Source organism: Pseudonaja textilis, chromosome Z (assembly GCF_049901715.1).
Source record: "Pseudonaja textilis isolate UNSWEBS1 chromosome Z, rPseTex1.2, whole genome shotgun sequence".
NCBI lineage: Eukaryota > Metazoa > Chordata > Lepidosauria > Squamata > Elapidae > Pseudonaja > Pseudonaja textilis.
The window spans coordinates 25,792,667-25,808,402 of NC_142008.1; the positions used below are offsets into that span (position 1 = coordinate 25,792,667).

Below are 15,736 nucleotides of genomic sequence, written 5' to 3' on the forward strand. Positions count from 1 at the left end.
AACTAGACTGGAAAGAGGACGGGGGATTAAATATTTTTTCATTCATTTACATTAAATATATACAGGTAATCCTCACTTAATGACCATTCATTCAATGGCTGTTCAAAATTATGATAGAACTGAACAAAGAAACTTACAACTGGTTGTCCAAGTTCTGGCTCTTGAGGTGGCCCACAGTCACGTGAACAATCTTTGTCCCACCAGCATTTACAAACACCCCTGTGCTAATGCTGCCCCTTCCAACTGATTTTTGTTGTCACCGCTCCATAGGAGTCACTATACTGATCATTTCTGAGGGAAGTACCATGGAAATGTCCCAGAGCTGGCAAATGAATGCTGTAGATATGCGGATGTGTACTGCCTTGTGTGCCACTCCTGGCCAGGTCCTTCTTTTGTTGCACGAGGAAATTGTTTCATGTGCCAGCCAAGGCTTCCTTTCACTAAAGAAGGACTTGGAAAGCAGGCGAAAGAAGGCCAATGTGAAAGAAGGACAGGCTGTATCAACACAAAAGGATGCCCCAGCTAATTTTCAAAAGAAGGCCACACATGAAAGAAGACCCTGGCCAGTATTGCCACATGGTACAACGGGCAAAAGAGAGGCAAGGCCAAGCCAGGAAGCATAGCTGGTGATGGCAGGTAGGCAAGGCCCAAAAAAAGAGATGGGGGAGATGAAAGGATAGGGAGACTTGAATGACTTACCTTCTTCCAAGAATGAATTGGATCCAAGTGAGCCTTTACCTAATGCCAGAGGAGGATTTGCACAACAATACTAACTTGGATTTCCAGAACTGCCATCACAAAGCAGAGCACATTTCACATGACATTGCTTAGCAGTAGAGTTACTGGTCCCAATGAGAGCCATTAACTGGAGATTACCCGCAATCACATGAAACTGGGGGTGGCACTCACTGTCGCTGGGGATGGCACTCATCAAAACTGCATTGCAATATAGTGCTGTTATACTGTTGTTACATTATGTATGACTTAGCAGTTGACAGCACCCGGTTGTACATATGGAAGAAAAGTTTGGTTAACAATTATATGGGAGATCATGTAAGGGAACAGCCAAACAGAATCGGGAAGCTGAAAAAATACATTCTGAAAGAAACCAGTGGCAATTGACTTTCATACTGTTGTCCAGAAAAATAAACTAATGTGTCCATGAAGTCAGCAAAGGTCAAGCTCAAAGGACATTTTATTTATAAAGACATAACTCAGAAGAGACTTTATTTGCATGTGTAGAAAATAGCACAGCTTGCACATGTAGTGAATAGACCATTCTTTTTGCTACATTAAAGGAAAAACAACTGAAAGCTTAAAGAAACTGGACCTCTATAATTTTGTAAAACTGCCTATTACAGAAAAAGTTTAGTATGCTGTTTTATTTTGTTTTAGTGTCTTGATGACACAGAAAAGATTCAGAAAATTATCAGGTGCCCAGAAAACTGTAACTTGGAAAGTCTAATCTTTACCAGCCAAAAATCAGTTTGAGACCCTGTTTTGTGTAGATACAGTTACTTCTTGACTTATGGCCAATCATTCAGTAACCAAACTTATGGTGAAATCCTCTCCACAGGGATCCAATAGCCACCACCCCATCACATGACTGCTTTTCAGGCACTCAGCAACCAATTCTTTTACAAGACTACTTGTGTTCATGCAGTCATGTACTTTAAAAAAAAAGTTAATGCCATTAAAGCAATGACTCTTTCCAAAGATGTACGAGCAGACTGTAGAAATTATAGAATGTACATTTTTATCTTTCAGTCCTTCCACTCAGACCTCATTCAAATGTTCTCAATAAAACTTTGATTTAAGAATCATATTTTCAGATCTTGTCTATTTTTATCTTATTCTATCTTGATCTAGCATAAATCTTAAAGTCTTTTTATTCCCCAAATCCATAGTATTTACCCCCAAAACAATGCATTTATATATACTTTGATAAGAATAAATAATAAAGTATTACAAATAACACTAAGGTTATATTTACTTAACATATACAGGCAATCCTTGATTTCAAAGCTTATGCCAAGCTCATGATATTTTGGAACGTTCAACCTTAATCAGTAAATTGTTTCTCTAAGCCTGTGCTATCTGGTATATTTTGATCAATATGGTATGTAAGTTTAATGTGATGTACTATAGAATGAGCTTTCTATAAATCTACAAGTTTTAATTTATTCCACTGGTATTAACAAATCTGCTCGAAACATGACTAGATCCAATCATAAATTCATAAGTCAGTTTTACAGGTTTATATTGTAGGTTTCTGTTTTCTACCGGAAACATTTAAGCTTTTGAACAATGACTTGTCTTCAGGTGAAAAAATGATAAACAATAATCAACTAAACTGCTCTTATTTTGTTATTTGGATTAAGCACATTACATATTAAATTATTTACTGTTGAATTGTATGAGATATCTTTACATAAACATCTTTGCAGAAATTTGTCATGTCTGTGCTCAATTTCAAATTTTGATATAAAACTCTGTTATTGAATGATTTGCAATATCCTAGGGTAAGTGCCAAAAATGAAATTAAACCTATGAAGGTGTATTTACAAATCTGACAAAGTTAGCAGAAGCTAAAGTTCACAAAGGCTGGCTGTTTCCTGCACTCCATGGGATGAACTGAAAGAGTGAAGAGATTATTTTCCATATTATTCCTCTTCCTGAATCATACCTCAGTGCAGAATAAGGCTTGGTTTATAATGAGGATCATGTTCACAAGAGATATTGACTCAATTTGTCAGTTTCCTATTTGATGATCATGGTGTTCAAGGTGGTGATATTTAAGCATTCAGAAATACCATTCACCTTTTTCTAACATAGTTAATATTAAACACACACATACACCCAAGGAAAAGAGCCTTAAGGGCACCCTTAATATAGCAACCAGTGAATAATAATATAAGTACTACAGTCTCATCTGCTCACGCACCCAGGAATGAACATCCCCTGTGTAATTCAGATTCTATATACACATTTCTGAAAATGCTCACATTTGAAAGAGCAATTTTATAAGAGGCTCATATCTACTATATGAATAAGTAAAGCCTTCAGTATTAAATATGTAAGTAACATATGTATTAAAATCAGTCTTCAAGCAAGGAGGCCCTTTGCTCTCTGCAATAATTAGAATCTTAAAATTTAAAAGTATAAGGAATATTAACACCAAATCCCAATAAATAGTGAGAAATTCAAGCTACTACTTGAAAATTAACCATTTAGCCTTTGGTTTGGTAAAGAATTGTAAAACTTTCTCAGATAGAAGGTAATATTTTAATGCCTAATGATGCATCTGTTGTTATTGTGGTTCATCACACAGTCAGCCAAATGTTCAGACTGGATTTGGCATTTTTATCCACCTATTGAGTCCTTCCCAAGGACTTGAGAAGTTGATATTTGTCCCAAGGCAGATGTTATATTTGATGGTATTAAAAGTATCATCACCGAATGTAAGCTGTTTCAAGTAAAGCTGCCTTTTACAGCTGATGGTGATTTTGTCAATCACAGCCAGATTGATTTATCACAATCAGATGTCTTCTTTAATCTTTAATCAGAATAGAGCTAGAAGGGACCATGGAGGTCTTCTAGTCCAATCATCAACTCACGCAGGAGACTCTATATCATTTCAGACATGTGGCTGTCCAGTCTTTTCTTTAAAAACTCCAGTGATGAAGCGCCTACAATTTCTGAAGGCAAGCTGTTCCATTGGTTAATTGTCCTCACTGTTAAGAAGTTTCTGCTTAAGTCCAGGTTGTTTCTCCCATTGATTAGTTTCCATCCATTGTTTCTTGTCCTGCCCTCTGGTGCTTTTGAAAATAAGTTGACCCCCTTCTTTGTGACAGCCCCTCAAACACCGGAATACTGGTATCCTGTCACTCTTATCCCTAGAATAGCATACTCAATTCCTGCAACTGTTCTTCATATGTTTTTGTCCAGGCCATTAATCATTTTAGTTGTTCTTCTTTGCACTTTTTCCAAAGTCTCAACATCTCTTTTTGTAATGTGGTGACCAAAACTGGATGCAATATATCAGGTCTTACTAAGGCTTTATAAAACGGTATTAATACTTCACATGATTTTGATTCTATGCCTCTATTTATCCAACCAATAATTGTATTAGCCTTTTTTGCTGCTGCAGCACACTGCTGGCTCATATGTAAGTGATCTTCCACTAGGACTCCAAGGTCCCTTTCATAATTAATGTTTTCGAGCCAGATTTAGAATGTTTAGAATGGATCTGGTATTTTTATCCACTTATCCAGTCCTTTCCTATGACCTGAGATAGTCAGATGTGTATAATGGATGGTATTAGACGTAATTACAGGATGTAAGCTATTCCAAATAAAACTTTTTTTGCAATTGAATGATAGTGATTTTATTAATGCTTGTGGTATTCAATTGCTATTCCAGGTGTTTTGGAATTCCATCAAAGTGCCTCTTGGTACTACCTTTGTTTTCTTTTTCTATAGTTATTCTATTTCTAGGTCTTTGTATTTTGTTATCTTTTCCACTTCTTTCTCTTCTATTCTGCTGCCTCCAGGTTCTGCTATGTCCACTATCCAGACTTTTTTGTCTTTCTTATTGACAACTGTTATATCCAGGGTGTTATGTGGCAAGCGCCTATCTGTTTGAATTCTAAAGTCCCAGAGCAATTTAGTTTCTTCATTCTTCACTTTCTCTATTTTATAGTCCCACCAGTTCTTGCTTACAGACAGATGAAATTTCTTTCAATTTTTTATTAACTTTATTTTACTAAAGAGCATGCCAGTTGTAGAAAGGCATTCACTGTCTCCAGAAGTTGTGGGTGCTCCAACGCTGGAGGTTGTTAAGAAAAGATTGGACAATCATTTGTCTGAAATGCTATAGAGTTTCCGGATTGAGCAAGGTCCCTTCCAATTCTGTTATTCTGTTATTCAACATCCATTCTCAACAACTCAGTTGGCTATGCCTCAGTAGGGCTTCTAGTATCCTGCTAATATTAAAAGGAAGATTTTAAAAACCTATGAAAGGCAACCTAATTTTGTTTTACTAACCAGATGAAAAACAAAAGCAGGTAAATAAATTACAAAAATAAATTACAAGCAGCAAAAGTCAACTTGCCCTTTTCAGGAATCAAAAGGGAACTTTCTGTTTTCTAAAAGGCAAACAAACACTATGCATACTAAACTAGATATATTGGGCACACATCCCAAGTCAAACATTTTAATATTCCATGTGGTCCAAAAGAAGCTTTGGGGAACCAGTAGGAATAGATTTAAATGAAAACGTTCCATTACCAGTATGCAAAAATGGATTTAAAAAATATCCAATATCCAATTAAGGAGTCCATTATCAAACTGAAAGCATTTAGGTTATAATGGAGGAAATAAAATGTTCACTGGAAAAATCACAATTTATTCCTGGAGAATGGTTATTTTTAATCTATGTGGGCAGTACATTAGAATTGCTTCTAATTTGATTGCATAGATATTTTGCATTGAATAAAGATATATTGCATTGGATCTAATTATGATTAATTATTTTTGAGTTTAAAGTAACTTAATGATTGGACATTTTATACAGTGTCTAAAAATTATTATAATTCACACAGTCATATAGAATCATAATCCTTATACCATTCTGGACAAATGGTAGACCAGTCTTTTTCTTTTTAATCCAGCAATGATAGAGCACTCACAACTTCAAGAGATAAATTATTGTTTAAGAGCTCTCACAGTCAGAAAATTTTCCTTAATTCACATTTGGAGTTCTCACTGTAAAATTTGCACCCCTCTTCTTGTTTTACTTTCAGATGCTAAGTATTTCAATCTACTCTCTTTTACACCCTTCTGACATTCCTCAAACAAACTTGAACACTCAGGAAAAAGGTGGGATATAAATGCAAATATATATATATACATATATGTGTGTGTATGTATATATCTATGTGTGTGTGTTTGTATGTTGACTGGAAAGCCAGCAACCCAGGTTTGAGACCCAAGCACCACTTGAAGGGGTGAGTTTCTGTCCTTGCCCTAGCTCCTGCCAAGCTAGCAGTTCGAAAACATGCAAATGTAAGTAGATAAATAGTTACCACTTTGCTGGGAAAGTAACAGCACTCCATGATCTCATGCTGGCCACATGACTGCAGAAATGTCTACAGACAGTGTTGGCAAAATGGCCTTGAAATGAAGATAAACACCACCACCACCATAGTCAGCAATGATTAGCAGAGTAAAACTCTACAAGGACTCCTTTACCTTTTTACCTACCTGCAAGGAAAACTAACTTTCCTCAAAAAATGTACCTTTAAATATGATTATCCCGGACTTACTAACAATATAGCAATATAGAAAGCTAGTGATTTTTTAATTTTGTTTTAATCTATATTTATATATATGGTTGGTATGTGTGTGTGTGTGTGTGTGTGTTATATAGGTAGGTAGGTAGGTAGGTAGGTAGATAGATAGATAGATAGATAGATAGATAGATAGATAGATAGATAGATGTGTGTGTGTGTGTGTGTGTGTGTGTGTACGTACGTATGTATGTGTATATATGGTATATAATCATTTTTCATAAAATTTTTCATAAAACATATCTACTAACCTTTTGATAGTCTTGGCTCCAAAACCATGAGTGCAAACTCTTCATTGATTAAGAAATTTTATACGATTTCATTCTAACAGGGCCATTAAAACTTGAAAATGATCTTGTACAAATTTTTATACAAACTGTAGTCATTCCTTCTGAGTTTGGAGGTCATCATTCTAAAGCAAAGTGTTTTTCTGCTTAAATAACAAATTTCCTGAACAATAAAAGACTTCACGCTAAAGAACTTCGCAGAGATTGAATTAATACTAATTTGAGAAGTTTCCCTTTGATAATATATCTATCAAAGCCAATACCCATCCTGTCAATACATGTAAGGTAAAATCTTCATTGAGTAAAGTTTGACTGCTGGTAACTTCATTAACACATATATGTAGACCTTGACAACAATATGGAAGTGGTTTGCCTTGCCCATTTTGTGGAATTTTTGTTTTACTTTTCCACCTAGCTAGCCTATAATCCTTAGATTTCTGATTACATCCCATCCAAAAAATAATCAGGCTTTACCTTCCTTCTCTTTTTTTCAAAATCATCCAAATCACCGAGGTTTTCCCACCTGAGCTTATGAGTACATTTAAAGTTAACATTTTAACACTTACGCATTGCAGTAAGGCTTCTTTTCATATCCTTTGTAATTGTTCATATTTAGAGCCATCTTGCAGACTTCACAATGGAAACATCCCTTGTGCCAGTACTGAAAGAAAATTTGTATGGTTATAAATGGTACTATTGCCAATATTATTTATGCAATGAGTGGAGATGCTCCCTTTAAGATCTATTAGTTTTAATAACAGTAATTTTGGACAGTAGATTTCATGGTATTACAAAATAGGGCTTTTAAATGTATATGATTTCAAAATGTGGCAAAGTACCCTATTCTACTTAATGGATTGTCTGCTCATTCTACTTGGACAGAAGCCTTCTCAGCCATAGAAAATTTACTTCATGGCTTAAATCAAAAGCTGCCGATTTACAATTTACAAATGCTACTCAATCTCCTGGAACATTTTCATTCATGTTGCTGTTGACATAGCTTGTGATAATGTTGTAAAGCATTTTCAAGTATTTGGAGCGTTTGTGAACTGAAGTCAACAAAGTTATAATGGACTGAACTTTTGCTCATCCCAAATCATTTTACTCGACAATCCCAAGTCCTTGTTTTTCATTGGCTTTTTCTGTGTTCTTGCTCCAATGTACACACAAAGAATAAATACTTCGTGAAGGCCGGGATTAAATTGACCCAAATACCAGCATTTCCTTTTGTTTATTAAAGCTTCGAGCACAGTGTCTTGAAAGTGACCAGAGATATAAAATCTCCTCCCAAAACAATAGTATGCCTTTAATCTTGTAACTATCAGCCCATCATGTCTTTAATCTGCCTTCTTAAATATTGTCTACTAACTGAGCATTTTGTTACTACATTAATCAAGCCCAATGTGACTGACATCTTACTAAAAAATTTAAAAAACATTATATTATCAGGCCCTTTATAGCACATCATTATTATAGGTAGTTTGACTTTAAGGATTCTTTTTCTCCCTCACTCCAGAAAACATGGTCCCTGTTATTTTGAGTAACAGAAGGACCTGAGATTAAAATACATAATTTCTCAAGGCCCACCCCCAAACAGAAAGCATCAACATCACCCATTTATGTGAGTATTCACAGAAACCCAATGCCGACCAAAAATATGTTTATTCCTCCTTCTGGGGGGGAGGAGGCATTTCTGTCACAGCCTCATTATTTGCAAATTCCTTCAGACAATCGCACTTTTGTGATTCGCGAGCGGGCTAGACAGAAATAATTTCGCCGAGAAGGGCAGGCTCGGGAGGTGATGTACTCCTTGCCCCCACGCGAAGCTTTGCCCACAGAAGCCGGCGGGAGAGCAGGCAGCGTTACGTAACAGCTGCCGCCGAAGAAGCCCCTTCTGCATTGCAGGTCTGGAGGCGAGGAAGCCGTTCGAGTCCCAGATGAGGGGACTCACCTTTAGGACTTAGGGAGGTGGAGGGGATGCAGTCCCACAGCTTTCACATGGAAGAAGGAGGGAGGCCTTGTCTCCTCACTCCCTCTGAAGCCTATCCAGACAAGCAGGTTTGGGGGATGAGGGGCCTGAAGGAGATCCCTTGGAGCCTGACAGGGAAGATCAAGCTCGGTATAGTCCTTCGCCTCCTCCCGCAAGTAGGGCTAGCAATGCGTCAGCCGCAGGGTGACAAGTTAATTACTGAAACCAACGCCACTGCAATACTAGGTGGGGGAGGAGGCGCAGGGGCTGCCCAGGAGACTTGCTCGTCGGCTTCAGCGCTTCCGCTCATCCCCGCTCCCGCCGCAGCCCGGTTCCCAAAAGCAGAAGGAAAATCCAAGCCGGCGCAGTGCTGTTCAGCACCGGACCTCCTCTCGAGCCGCCTGGCCCGAAAGGCGCGCAGGCTTTTCTCTCTATCCATCCGCCCTTCCCGGAACCGCCGCGCAACCACGAGGCTCAACCATCTCTTCCTTCCCCACTCTCCGGTTGTCCTGGGGAGCTCGACACCAACACTTTTGCCCCCGCATTAACTGCACTACTGACATCGGGGGAAGGGGGGAAGGGAGGGAGGGAAAGAGATGAAATGGCAGTGGCGGGAGCTGCCATCCAAGACAGATGACAGGTGTCCGGTAGGAAAGGCTCTTCCCAGCCTCCGCACATAATTGCAAATGACATTCCTTTTAAGTTCAATCTCGCCCACCCCAAAGAATGCTCCTCCGCAAAAAGAAACGAGGGCCTCTAAAATGTCCCAGTTTGGAGTCCTTCTACTTCTGCACACGTAGAATCTGAGACGATGCCGGACACAGAGAGAAGGGAACGAAGCCATCCCGAATCAGTTCCTCGCCCATCCCTCCTCCCGCATGCCCGTTGGGTTCCCTTCCACCTATTCCGGCCGCCCCTCGCCCCAAACAGCAGCTGGCCCGGCCACCTGGCGCGCGCGCACCTTATCCAGGCAGTTGACTTTCTCGGTCGGGTAGACGACTTTGCCACAGCGGGCGCATTGAGGGTTCATGGTCAGTCTCCCCGCTAAGCGTCCAGGCGGAAAGAGCCGCCCAGGAGATCAGGGGCATGCCTTGCTCGCCGCAAGCGAAGGTGACTTGCCGGGGGCAGTCAGCCGGACTGAGTGGAAGGTCGGCGGCCGAGAATGCGCGGCTCTTCCAGCTGGCGGCGGCGGTGGCGGCTCGGCAGCATGTGCGAGCGAGTGGGAGGGGAACTTCTGCCTGGAGCCGCCTGCGCCAGCCTCCGCCTCGTGCTTGCGCGCTCGGCTCCCCCGCAAAGTGAGTTCCGCACTGAAGGGTCGGGCGCCTCCCTTCTCCAGGCCTCCAAGAGAGGAGTCATGGGGCCTAACCTGGCAGGTAAGTGGGTGCCGGCAAGAGAAGGTGTGCTTTTTTTAGATAAAGTTTTATTCCTGGGGGATGGGGCGACGAATACATTGTCAAAGGCACCAAAAATGGAAAGTAAGCCATTCACTCTTTATAAAAATAGGGTCATCTGTTCGCAGTTCATGCTAGAAGCGTGAGAAGTATTGGGACAACTGCTTACAATCGACATAATCATAAGTCAATAGACATAAGCCCCAGAATAAGGTATTGTATAGTATAGAAAGTAAGGAAACAGATATGTAGTGGTGAAGGGATTGGATTGGCTCAGATAAATCAGCTTTAAGAGCTCCTTCAGTCATGGAAGTTCATGGTGATTTTGGGCAAGTTCTCTCGCAACTCAACCCAATATAGAGGGGCAGTGGTGTGAGGAAAAATGGGAGGACTATAAAAGTCATCTTGAGCTGCTGAATGAAAGGTCAGACATAAATCTAGCTAAAAACACAGAGGCATCAGAAAGAGCAAATCAGTATATAGTTCAAAGTGATTGGGCAAATAAAGTAGCCTGCAATTCTATTCAATATGCACCAAATTAATGGACATGAGAAACAGCTATTTCAAATACCTCTGTCATTCTATTCTGATTAGGCTTTACGGTCTTCATCCAACTCACTTCCTGTTAAGGCACCATTCTAGCTCCTGGGCTACTTTGCCTGATTTTCTCAGCACAGAGACACAGCTCAAGCTTCCGCATTATCTCATTAATTTGGAGCAATATGGGCAACCCAGCCCTATGCAATCACAAATTGTCATTTGCAGATCCCAGGACTTCTAGGTCCATACTACCAAAATGTCATCAAATAGCAGTAGCCGAACATATACCAGCAAATTTAGACAGAGAAGCATTAATTTGTTGGATATGCTAAGTGCTGCTTAAGCTGCACAAGGTGTTTTAAAATGGACCAAAAAATATGCTGGCATATTTTTACATGATATATTTGCATCTGTGCTCTGCCTCCTGTGATCCCAGTCAGGAAAATGATTGCAGGCTCCAGCTGATAACACACGGGATATAATGAGACCTTTCAGGAACCTATAGCATAAATAGCATGGAATCAAGATAGACCTCACTTTCACTGCTAGCCATTGCCATGTAACTAATTGTGGGGTTGTTCAGTGAATCTAGTTTCCCCGATGACTTTGCATATTGGAAGCTGGCTGGGAAAGTTACAAATAATGATCACATGATCCCAGGATGCCGCAACTTTTGTAAACGTTTGACATATACCAAGCACCTAAATTTTGATAATTTGAGCACATAAATGCTGTGATGGTTATAACTGAGAGGGCCAGTCACAAGTCACTTTTTTCAATATCATTGTGACTTCTAATGGTCATTAAACAAATGACCATAAGCTGAGGACTCCATATGTACTGTAGAGAATTGGGTTCCTTATGTTAATAAGTTCCTAATGTTTCTTACCAGTCTCTACTAAGTTAGGATATTGGATTTGGCTGTTGACTTATACTGTACTTCAGTAATGTGGGCTGTATGGTGAACACTAGTGTAGTTATTTTTAATTTACTTTTTATCCCATGGGAATTGATTTGAAACAAATTTATGTCTTGAAGGTTTGCATTATTTTAAAGATATGCTGAGACCCAGAAACTCCTGCAGAAGTGTGTTTGTTTTTTAAGGTAAAAGATATTGTCAACTACTGTAGAGATTGCCTCTGCTCCTGGTGGCTTCATGGATGCATCCTTGCAGTTCCCTTAGCAACAGTGTGGAAATTGTGCATCACTGTTTCTTTCCCAGCCATTTTTTTTTTACTTCCTGGTGTCTAATAGCCCTGGGATTAGTTGGTAGTTTTCCCAAGTATAGACTTTGCTTACCTTCCAAGCCTTAATATGATTGGCCAGCTGCTGAGATTGTGCAGGTACAAAGATAAAAATCTCTTCAAGTTGAATTTAACTGTAATGATTTCATGGACATGGATTTTCTTAATAACAATATGACCACTGCCATCCTTCTCTCAAGATATTTTTTCCCTGTTTTATAGTGCTGAGATTTTCTGATTCTCTCATAGTTACAGACTGATTATAGTCAAAGCGACAACCTACCAAAGTTAGTGTTAGCTAGTGTTTCACGACCTACCAAAGTTAGCTAGGTGCAAGAGTTCTTTCCTCTGCTTCTCCCTCATTTTCCCACACCTCCATTCTTATCCTGCTGGCTATCCCACCATTTTGTGACTATTCAACTAGCAGATATTTTCCTGTGAAACCAGAAATCCAGCAAAGGGTTTCATCAATTGACCGAAGTACTTTCTTTGCAGCCAACACATTTTAGATTCCACTGGCATAACATGCACAGTGACTTCTCAACCAGCAAATCTTAAAGATAAAATTACTATGTTACATGAGACAGCTGTATTTCCTAATATGAAAGCAGCAACCTTAATTATTAGTATTTGCTATGTGAGAACATCATTGTGAATACTACAGGTCTAAATGCTGCATTAGCATTAAATCCTATTAGTCCAGCAGAAAGCATAAGGTTGTCCTGTTTAAATCATTTCCCAATTTTCTAAGTCACTGAAGCAATGGAGTTATTGTGTAATGTGAAGATTAAATTGCCTGCTATATTTTCATTTGTGATAACGAAGAGACTGAATTAGATGTATGTTATTTGCAAACTTCCTATTATATTGTTTCATCTTTTGTTCAAATCACTTGGAGTTATTAAAATGTCTGTTTTTAGTGCTGTTATTTTAATTACCGCAACTACTGAACTGAAATATTTTTGTTCTAAGCATATATATCAGGAAATGAGGGGAACTTCATTGAACTTCTGGGGTTTATTTTTTAGGTATCAAAGATTTTTCCACTTGAACATCATGGTATACCATGAAAATAAAATACTCTTAATTCAGATGTGCTTGCAGACTTTTTCATATATACTTTTATTTTTGCTTTTGCTAACCATAATGTAGTAATAAATTCAGCCTTACCAGCAAACACAACTGCTGTTACCAGGGATCAGATGCAATGCTAGAACAAATTGCTTGCTATTACTCATGTAAATCAGCTGAGGTGAAAACTAAAGGCAAAATTAGTACTTTCTATTGAGTAGCAACAAATACTATGGGAAAGATAATTTCTCTTTCAAATTGTTCATGTCTGAATACTACATAATGTACCATATGATGTAGTTAATTCGTTATTTTTGCCAGAAAGAATTTTTATCAAAGTGTAGAATATAGCCCATTATCTTTCAGTAAGGTATACAGAACACCAATCATGCTAGTTGACTTAATTCTTTATCCCATAATTTAAATTAATTTACACTAGTGATCCAGCATTCAAAAAAACATTCATTCTGAGCTTACATTTATAAAGGAAAATATTTATTGTGGTTAGATGGTCAGTTTATCTTGTTTGTGTAATGTGATGTTTTCGTATATTTTTATCAGCAGATTTGCTCATTCAAAGCATCACTAACTCTTTGAACTATGTACTGAAGATGGATTCCTTTAAAATGCCAGTAACATCTATTCATATGACTATATACTTCATTGCTTGCTTGATTTCTAGAAGTCCCTCACTCTCATTCTCACACATTATACACACACACACACACACACACACACCTCATGCAAAGTTGTTGGGACTGATATCCTAACAGGCCATCTGTCTGAGGAAACCAGAAGTAAGTGTCATAAACCAAAGAAAACAATAGGGCCCAAATGTTAAGTGATAAGGACGAGAAACAAACAAGCAAGTCATCTCCAAGGCAGCACCATTTGTCCTATAAGCCAAAGACAGATGACTCTGTGGAAGAATGTAGATTGACAAAATGACAATTTCTGAAGCAATACATTATAGCAGGGGTCTCCAACCTTGGCAACTTTTAAGACTTGTGGACTTCAAAGCTTCAAAGCTGGCTGAGTAATTCTGGGAGTTGAAGTCCACAAGTCTTAAAGTTGCCAAGGTTGGAGACTCCTGCATTATAGCAGCCCTTCATGAGTCCGTGTGACAAGTCACTCCAAACAAGCAACAAAACTCAGAACAATTACAGAAACCACCAAAAGGCTGGTCCACTGGTCCAGATCATTGACTCAGCTGAACTCGTAATCTGGGTCTATGGAATAACAAAGATCAAGAGAGCTCTTTCTGGCATCTATAAGTATGAGTATGTTGTGGTCAAATTCACTCCACTTCTTTATGTCTGGAAGTGCTGGCAATGTTCAAAGGGTGGGTCTTTGATCATGGTGCTGTGCTTTTTTTTTGTATACCCACAAACACCCAATTTGCTTCCACCTGCAAATTTTCCTACTGGTCAAGAAACACAGCATTTGGATAGCCTTATGATTGAATTCTTCAACCTTGGTCTTTAAGCCCTGCACACCAGGAAAAATTAAGAAGCAAGAGCCACACAGATTTCAGAAAGGCACCTTAAATGTGAAAACATATGAAAATTGTAAATGTAGTTTTCCCACGCACACTCAGAGCAAGCCAAGGAAGGAAATATTTTTTCCCCACCAACCCCTGAGCTGGACTGCTTCTTTTAATACCCATTAAATTCCTCCAGCTGGTTACTACAATCTCTCACACTGCATTAGTCCAGAAGCGATCCTGAAGAAAACCCTGGCAATAGTGACCTACATACTTGTCACCCTTTGGTCAGATTGCTAAATGATGATGATATGCCATCAAATTGCTATTGACTCTTAGAAATCACATGAACAGATTTTCTTCAGAATGGTATGTGCCCAGCCAAGTCTTTCACTTCTTCCAACACTGCTGTAATTGGGTCCTGGCACTTTGCTATTGGCCATTCTTGATCCAAAATGCAACATCCCCCTTATAGGTGGGTAAGAACTACTATTTATATGCTCTGTATTGACTAGAAGTAAACTTTTAGGTACAAATTAAAGCTCTGTATAGCTTGGCCTCTTTTACCTGCAGAATCAACAATTTTAAATAGATCATACTTTTGTACAGTGCACACATCTCAGATTCGGATGGCAAAGATTCTTCCTGTGTTTAAGATTGATGGAAAGAGCACAATTTTTTTTTCTCTCTCATCAACCCATGCAACAGTTTCCCACTTTAAGTCCATATTGTTTTCATGCCTCTGGGCCTATACAAAAGTCTATACAAAAGTGAACTGTTCAAAACAGCCATTCTTTAAGCTTTGTCATCAATATCCTTGTTATTTCTGTTATATCTGTTTATATTGATGTTATGAAAAGTTTTGACAGTTTCACGGATTATAATTTCTGTGTCATTTTGTTTTTCTGCTATGATGTTATACTGCTGTGGTACCATGTGGAGCGTAAAGATGTATAAATAAATAAAACCTCCCAGAACTCCAATAATTAGCTATGCAAAATTGAAGTTCTGAGAATTGCAATAGAGTGCACTTGAAGGGCTCCAGAATGGAAAGAGATTATTTTAAAAAATCTGTGAGAATTAATCACAAATAAGCAAGCACTGAAGTGCTCTAAAAAAAATCATGCTGAAATGTATAATTTGCTTTATTTAAAAATCACTGTAAAAACATAGTTCACCATCATACAGACAGAAAATGTGAAATAATTCAAGAAAAAGTCTTTATTTTAAAGGGGAAATTATATGCAATATTATTGAGCAATATCAGTAGAAACCAGCAGCTGGCACTTGGAATTTAACCATGGGAGAAAGGCTATTTAAAATAAATATTATAGTGTTTCAACTAATAATTGGCTCACCCAGATTATACAAAACATTTATTTATGTATTTATTTAAATATAT

At 38.5% G+C, this 15,736-nt stretch overlaps 1 protein-coding gene across 2 annotated transcripts in view; it reads right to left on the bottom strand.

The window, feature by feature from the left end:
* NEBL (nebulette) overlaps nt 1-9,769 on the bottom strand; it is a 168,563-nt gene extending 158,794 nt beyond the window's left edge. For both annotated transcript variants that reach the window (XM_026706238.2, XM_026706237.2), the window contains exons 1-2: nt 9,567-9,769; nt 7,203-7,297 (exon numbers count right to left, since the gene is read on the bottom strand). In XM_026706238.2, coding sequence (XP_026562023.1) covers nt 7,203-7,297; nt 9,567-9,635 — 164 coding nt within the window. In that variant the 5' untranslated portion in view covers nt 9,636-9,769. The remainder of the gene's footprint in view (nt 1-7,202; nt 7,298-9,566) is intronic.
* Nucleotides 9,770-15,736: the final 5,967 nt, after the last annotated feature.